Source organism: Pundamilia nyererei, unplaced genomic scaffold, assembly GCF_000239375.1.
Source record: "Pundamilia nyererei isolate P.nyererei 1_Seehausen unplaced genomic scaffold, PunNye1.0 scaffold00031, whole genome shotgun sequence".
Taxonomy (NCBI): domain Eukaryota; kingdom Metazoa; phylum Chordata; class Actinopteri; order Cichliformes; family Cichlidae; genus Pundamilia; species Pundamilia nyererei.
Window position 1 is genome coordinate 3,240,748 of NW_005187432.1, and position 8,660 is coordinate 3,249,407.

At 37.2% G+C, this 8,660-nt stretch overlaps 1 protein-coding gene across 1 annotated transcript in view; it reads right to left on the reverse strand.

Moving 5' to 3' along the window:
- The window catches only part of LOC102192005 (guanine nucleotide exchange factor VAV3-like), a 49,725-nt gene extending 42,466 nt beyond the window's left edge, over nucleotides 1-7,259 (reverse strand). Inside the window, exons 1-2 of the mRNA XM_013909772.1 lie at nucleotides 6,912-7,259; nucleotides 3,568-3,684 (exon numbers count right to left, since the gene is read on the reverse strand). Of these exons, the coding sequence (XP_013765226.1) occupies nucleotides 3,568-3,684; nucleotides 6,912-7,115 (321 nt within the window). The 5' untranslated portion in view covers nucleotides 7,116-7,259. The remainder of the gene's footprint in view (nucleotides 1-3,567; nucleotides 3,685-6,911) is intronic.
- Between the last annotated feature and the right edge of the window lie 1,401 nt (nucleotides 7,260-8,660).

The window sequence follows — 8,660 nt, forward strand, 5'->3', positions numbered from 1 at the left end:
AGAGAGAGAGAGAGAGAGAGAGAGAGAGAATAAACTTTGACTTTACTTGACTAGTGCAGCTGACAATGATCATTTTTCATTATTATTAACACAGAAATAACGGCACTAAATATAAAGGTGAAACTTTACATGGTGTGATGGTACTAATGGACCATATCGCTACATGACAGATTTTCAGTTTGGTTAAAGGAATAGATTGACATTTCAGGAAATACATATATTTGCAATAATCAAGGTTGGGCAAGAAGATTGATACCACTGTCTAGTTTGAATGCTAAATATTTGTAAATATATTCAGTTGTTTAAATAATAATCAAGCTGTTCCCGTCTATCACACTGTACAAAATATACATTTTTTTATTAGCTTCCCAAAACAAAATTAAAGTCCATCAACTTTCTGAGAATGCTCTGATATTTATTTAGCCACCCCAAGGATGATTCTACGAAGATACAGCCAGAAAGAGAATGTAGTGTCGTTAACACAAATTATAATCAGGAACACATTATTGTTGAGAGTTTTTTGAGGCTTTTGGTAATTGTCAGACTTTATGGGTTATGCAAATGTAACGTTTCAGAAGGGGCTACTTTAGTTTTTACCAACACTAATGTGAGCTTTGCAGAGTTAAGCATCAAAGCACACATTTAAAACGGTATTTTCGCATTCTTCAGTGTGTGATGGTACCAACTGATCACACAGTGATAATCTGTGCATGAAGGTTGCATTTGGCAAGTTAAGGTAAGAAGACCGACAGCGCTCTTATTTCTAAACGCTAAATATTAGCTTAGCGCAGAACAGTGAAACAGATCGCTTGATGTAACGTCCACCTACCTACACTTAATTAATTAAATTAATAAATGTTTTATTTGTTTTTTATTAAATGATGGGCAGATATGGACATTTAAGTTTAAAACAACAATTCCCCGACAACAATTCCAGTTATCCATATGCTATCAGCGTATTTCTTTCATAACAAAAACCTGAATGGTTTAAATCGTTTTGTGTTTTTCACATTTTTATCACACAATTTTCAAAAAATTTGCAATTGCAAAATTGATGTTTTGCAACAGATAAACACTGAAAACTGATATTGCTGAATACGATCCTGTTCGCCGATATGCCGATACCACTCAACAACACTGACACTGGCCAGAAATGAGACTGTTAACACTTTAATTTCATTTCTACAAAGATTTGAATGTAAAATATATCTGTCAAAAAGCTCAAATAATAATGTTTAGAATGTATAAAAATGTATAGATACAGCAGTTCTCGGGTAGGCAGGTAAGGAATACACCATGCATAAATATGTAACATGATAATTATTTATAGTGGTAGGGAATTTTACTGACGTCTTTCGATGTTTTTAGCTTAAGCCAAACTAACAGGTTGCTAATAATATGATTATATTTTATGTGCTGACATGTGTTATCAATGTTCTTATCTTACTCTCAGGAAGAAAGTGTGAAGTTATTTCCCAAAAAGAAAAACTGCATGAACTTCGCACAAAAATAATGTTGTTTTGTGAAAATATTAATAGTAGTTTATACTGAAGGAAGAAATAAACACAATTCTTGCCCCTCTGCTTTATCTCTCTAGCCTTCAGCCTTCTACGTGCAGTCAGTTTGACTCCCTGCAGTGAAGCCTGTAGTAACTCAGCTGAGAAATGTAGGTTACAGAGCTCTCATTAGATATTCAGTGGACTAATACTCAGTCCACAGGCAGAGCTGGCACAACTCGACCCCAAGTGGATTACACTGGTTGAGATTTGAGATGTTCCTTTTTTGGATTTTTCTGTAAAAAAAAGAAGAGATTGAGCATTTCTTCTTTAGACATACAGCCCTTCATGGAGCCAATCCAACCCAACTGCTTAACCTACAGTCACCCGTATTTCTAACTACCAATAAAAAAAAGCAATGATCTGGTGCAATCTTTATCCTCCAGAGGCTTGTTTGTTTGATGGACAACCCTTGAACATGGCTGAGATTATGCAGCCCGGCTTGGATGTAGTGTACATATTTGCAAGCCCTACCTCCCCTGTGGGATTATCAGCAGCCAGATTAACTAGAAGCTTCTTTAGAGCACAAAACACTGAACTGAAAGAAAAGAGAGCCTGAATGAGAAACTACACACACAGCTTGGTATGCACTCTCATAGTTCACGTATAACCACTTCCATTCTACAGAGGGAGGTGAATTCACTATTGCAATCATATATAGTATGCCTAAGTTATGATGTATATAAGATATATGGTATTACTTTACCAAACTAAACTCATGAGATACCGTATACATTATTTAGACACGATAAGCATTCAGGCAAAACAACTAAATGTAAAAGAAATGTAACAAGAGACAAACAAGCCTATTTAAGCTTCAATAGACTGGCGAACTGGCCCAGGTCTGCCCTGCCTCTTGCCCCATGTCATGTCAAATAGGCTCCGGCCTTTCTGGACCAGTGAAATGGATAATGAGTTAAGAAAACGCACGGATGGATAGCACAATCTTATGTACTTCAGAGGTAAAAAAAAAAAACTCAGATAAAATACATTCAGCATAGATTAATACATATGCTCCAATAGTTTTATTTAAAAAAAAAACAAAACTATAATTTTCTTCAAGCCTCTCAGTGCTTAGACAACTCATAATGCCCCCAGGTAAAATGGTGTACTTAAATAGGGAAATGTGGGAGTAAGGCTCCTCAGAGTAAGTGTGCTTTCCGTGGCGAAGTTAAATTAGGCTCCTGTGCTTTAAGCGACAGTCCGCTGAGTGGCTGCACAGAGCGCACTACAAACCCACTGACCTGGTAACGCTGTGTACACACACTGAAAACAGGTCCCACAATAACACAGCAATAAAAAGAAGTCAGCCAATCCCTTCAAAAAGCTAGGGTAGGCAAACAGCGAACGCTTTCAGACTCACACACAGAGAAGAAGCACACGTACACTATGCTTCCATCATACCTCAGACTTGTATTTTAAAGAGTTGGCAGGATTTATAGATCAATTAGGACAGAAAAACAGAGCAGGTGTGGCATCACTTACACCAAAAGTCAGCTACGAAGACAATAATGCAGTGAAACATCACAAGCGTATTGCTTGTTTTGAAAACGTTATCATCTGTTCAAGCTGTTTTGTAAAACACTGGAAAAATTATTTTGTCAATTAATTGTTCTTTGACTCTTTCTTTAAAAAAAAGAGATCCGTTACAGAAAATTCTCTTTTTAGACTTTTTACATAATGATTTTCTTTTTTTTTGATGGATAATGTCTAAGTTTGGACAAAATCTATCATAACACTTACTCTGAACTATTACTTATGTCTAATATCTGAGCAATGGAGAAAAACTGTAAACTGGTTAACTGAGACAGACAATCTTCACAGTTATTATTACCAGTTCAAATGTAATAGTGCTGTGACATGTAATGTATTCACTCAAACTAATTTACAGACTTTTATAAATGATTCTAATAACTGTATGAAAGGAGAGAAGAATGTCATGATACATGAAATTACTGGGCTGTTTCATAGTGCAATGTTAGAAAATCATAATGACAGAAATGGGTGCTACCTTTCCAAAGTCTCGGACATCGAAGAGATCAAAGGCTTCAAATAAGTCACTCTTCTTCATCCCAAACACATCACAGCAAGAGGCCAGAAATGTCCGGATGTTTTTCAAGCACAGGAACTGCAAAGGGCAGAAACAGACTGTTATATAACATAAAAAGTTGTATGTAGATAGATTTCATTTTACATTGTTTACATTTTTTGTAACTAGTTTTTGTTTAAATACATATGTGAAAACATAAAAAGTTGTTTTTAAGGTTAGATCAAACCCGACCTCAGTACAGATTACAGGTTTCAAGAGGGTTTTATCGCCACAAGATTTTTAACACTCATCATAGCGAAAAACTAACACCAAAGTACAGTAATCTGACTTTTTTTTAAATAAACAATTTTACTTGGAATTATTTTGAAGAAACGGATCTTATGTTCCGAAACTGCTGACAGCACTGTTTGCGTTTTTGCCTAGAATAACAGTCGTGCTGTTTCTGAAAATACCTGTCGCTGTTGAATTAGTTACGTGGGATCTCATTTAATCTAGAGCTAGCAGACAAAAATTAAGTCAAATAAAAACTAAACTACCAACATGAGTAGATACCACAGTAACATTAAAAGTGTACTTTCCGTTGTTTGGAAAATAAAAACAAAGTCTTTAACCTCCTTGTAATGTAAATCAAGTTTAATTTACAGCATAATTTAAAGCACCAAGAATTTAAAGTCCCTTTTCTAAACATAAAAGTAAACTACAGCCCCTACAAACTGAAAATGAAAAATGAAAGTTTTATACTGTGAAATGAAACCGCCAACTATGTCCTCTGTTGGTGTCACTTCCTATTAGGATCTTTATGTTAGTGGGAAGACAGCAGCCAACAGGAACATTGGACATAAAGTTATGGTTTAGAATTCAAGATACTCGTCTTTGTCTAGTTTGAGCCACTTCAGTTAAAAAGAAAACGTATACAGCACTGTTAGATCGCCTCAGTTCATTTTTCCTGTCAAACACATTGCTGAGAAATGGCTGATTTAGAAACTGAATATTTAATAACTTAAGCAGTAAGTAAGAAAATTCTTGAGAACAGATAGGCTTCTTTTTATCACATCAGCTCATCATGGAGACGCCTGTAATCACTCCGCCGCCCCCAGGGGCCCTGTTTGTCTACGGAGGAAGTGCAAGAACATGATGGCTTTGCACCACCAACAGCCTCATGCTTTTGAACACAGTCACAGCCCTGGTGCACATTCTTTTATTCACATTTAGAGTAACACCCAGAATCTCTGGCTCCACGATAATAAAAATACTTTTTTAAACACCTTTTAAGTTTATTATTTTTCATTTTTCATTTTCAGTTAATAGTGGCCTGTTTGTGATTTGTTTAGCTAAGTTTACTTCCTGTTATATTTAAACTAGACTACTTTAAAAAGCTTTTACTTTGTATAACTTTGGAAGCAAATAAGAGAGGCAGTGGGTATTTGCGTATCCAATGCGTATTTGTTCATATTTGTTCATGACTGACAGGGTCAAAATGGTTATGTGAATTGTTATTTGAATTTGTACCAAAACTCAGCATACAACACGGGTCTTGGGTAACCTTTCATCAGTGTACACTTTAGTCGTGTTCACCAGTGCCCTTGTTTGTTTTTTCGAAGATAGCCCATCAGTAGATGAGAATGAAAGAGCCATTTAAAATATGGAGCCCACTGACACACATGCCTTTTGCAACCATTGCCAAGTGGCCTACAGCTACAGGCTATGTCCATCCATTGTTTGGCCTGTTATGCCCTGGGTTTGCTTTAACTCTCTTTTAAAAAATATTAAAGAAAAGCACATAGGCACTGGTGAAGCAGATAGTGCAAAGCATAGCACATGTGCATAGTACAGTTTGTGAGACAGAGCCCAATCACTCATGCAGATCTATCACTACAAAAAAAATATCATCATGATGATCATATCATGGTGACAGCTCATTTCAACCAAACTGTATATAATTTGCTTTTAGTGCCTAACTATTTGATGTCAGCTAACAAATTATAAAATGTATTTATGTTCTTGTGTGTGTGTGTGTGTGTGTGTGTGTGTGTGTGTGTGTGTGTGTGTGTGTGTGTGTGTGTGTGTGCATCACGTCACTGTCCTTTTATGGTGTATTATTAACGGTTTCTTTGACTTTAATCGTTCATTACTCTTTCAACTAGATGCAGAAAGATCTAATCACCTGCCTGAGTCTGCTGCTGAACAGGAAGTGCTGCTGTTACAGTAACGTAGGAGCACAGAAAACGTATAAATATATTGGTAACCACGGCAGGCTTTATTTATGTTTGTAGGCACACCTGCAAATACATATATTACACCAAGGAAGATGCTTTTAATTTAAAACATTAAATTGTTATGTTTTGTTTTATTTTATTTAACTGGCCAAGACAGTAATGCAAGAGATTTAAATAAAAATTAGCTTAAAATTGGCTTATTACACATGTCATATGCCATCAAACCAAACGGCAAGCCACTGCACAAAATGTAGTTTCCCAACTAATGGGTGGATCAAAGGCAGGATTTTATCAGATGTCTCCAGAGCCTTCAGCTCCTGAAGGGTTACTGCATGAGCAAGGAGAAGTCTATTTGGACGATTTCTTAGTGTTTCCCAAACCAGACAAGTTTCACACAAGCTAAAGAACTTTCTCTCCTATCCAGAAAAAAAACAAAGATCAAGACACCAGAACAGGACACAGAAAGTGAAACATCATCTTCACAATAAAAGAAAAGGGTGAATATATCTGTCAGAGGCCACTCCACGGCTTTAGTGAAACTTATCTGTTGGACCCAAAGCCAAATAAGACAGGACACAAATAAAACGGTGTGTAACAGATGGAAATAATCTAAAGCTCGCCTTAAGCTGCAAATCATTAGAATTTGTGGTTTTATTTTGAAAATATGGAATAACTTAAAGGGAAAATCTCACCTAAGTCTAACCTTTAATAAAACTGGAACAGGCTTCTGTACCCTAATTACTGTAGCTCCTTGCAGGCAGAACAACAAAATATAAAACGCTCTAATATAGCTTCCACCATTTCTCTTCCATGTATTTAGGAACCTTATTTAGAATTGCTACAGCTTGATCTTCTTAATAAGGAGCTGCAAATATGTCTTTGTCCACTTTCACAAATTTTTGATTAGGCGTCCTCTTCCACCAGCGGAACTACTTTGGTTCTTTACCAGTGGTTATTGGGCTAATAAACTGACTTTTCCTGGACACCACTATAGGTTTAGCTTATGGCATGTTAGTGAACGCATGAATTTGATTTCACAATATTTTTTACAAGTAATTCGTAAAGTAGCGCATAAAATGATGGATGTACCTGTGACATTTGTGGCCTGAGATTGATCTCCTTTAGGTTGATAGTGTGGGGTCTTAGGTTGTTGAGTAGCTGGCACAGCAGCACCCCGTCCCGCAGGGTTTGCGCCAGGTCGAACACCTGCGCCGTGTCCGCAGTTACCCGGTGGTTCGCAGGCAGCACGTTGCAGCTGATCAGCCACATCGCACATTGCCTCCAATACTCCATGTTGGCGAAGAGCGGAATAAACCGCAGGCCAATGTTAAATTTAAAAACTTTGTCCGCTTATGAAGTCTGTGCACGGCATGGGGAAGAAGCTGCGTCCTGAGCCATCCTCATGTCTCTTCAAACTCCAGCATCGCCTCTGGAGGACAGACGAGCCGCTACAACTTATGAAAGCAGCACAGATGGGGGTGGCTGTTCTGAAACCCCCTGTGTTTGAGTGAACTTCCTCTTCCTTATTTTGTAATCTTTCCGTTCCTAAGCGTCTTATTTTGCTTGTTTGTTTGTTTGTTTGTTTTCTTAGTTATGTCCCCTTATTTATGAAACGAGTCATGTGCAGAATTTTACGAAAAAAAGCTGTGGAAAATCAGGTCTTTGTAAGGCGTCTGTGCTTTTAACACATGAGCAATTGTTTAATCATACGTCTGTGCAGAAATGTTCTCCTGTTCGCCACATCTCTGTGAAAGAACATTGATTCACCTTTTTTTTTTTACTTTAATTTCTCTACTAAAGTTGCAGGCAACGGATAAAAATATTCTTATTTACTCATAGATTTGCTGGTTTCTTTGTATTTGAGGAACTGTCAGTGATCATTCGCATGTTTCAATTAGAGCAAGGGGCAAATCACTTGAAACAGGTTTAGTTCTTCTGCCACCATAAACACCACTTGAAAAGTCAGACGACCGCAGTCAGTGCCCTATACTGGCCAGACGGCTATGCACTGATATAGGGAACAATATAAAAAGACGTGGCTTCCATTGTGCATCAAAAGTATTGGTAGGAAATTTGTCAGAACTCAATAAGCATGCGTGCAGTTATCAAGGATCGCGATTTTTATGCCGTGATAACGCCAGAGCATTTTACAGCAACCTGTAGGGGGCGCCAGAAACGTACAAGCATTCTTCAAAATCATTGTGGATTACAGCCTACTCGACATAATTGTCATTTTATGACAGTTGTGTTATTTGTAAGCCCGGGCTTTGTGGACACATATCCCTTGGCCTTATAGGTGAAAATCAAAAAGGTCCCAAAATTAAAAAGTCCCAATCAGCCACATGCACTGAAGTTCCCCTACCCAGAAGACTTGGAAGGCTACCATGATGGATTGAGTCTAATTTACATTATGTGGAAAATTGAATATGGATAAACTGAGCAACATACACTCAACAGTCGCCTCACAACAGGCATCTCGGTGAACTGTATAAATGAATGAATACGCTTGTGCTAGTAGTATCATCGTTAGACTGAACTTGGATCATTGCAGTCTTTGTTCTGTGCTCTAAAGAATCACATGTAAGTAAGTGGGTGAATGATTGTTTGGGGGGGGTTCAGTGGTTTGTTAGGCTATTAATATGACCTTGTAGCCTCCGGTGTTATTCTTGCTGTTTGCAATTGGTCTTGACCTTAATAACCTTTACATTTTGTTCAATGGAAAAACATTTAAATGAAATAATTAAACATTTGCAATTTCTTTTCAGTGTTTTGCAAATTCTGCGTTTTGCTGATGTTCAATAAATTAAATGTTCACTTGAATTAAATATAAACTAATTT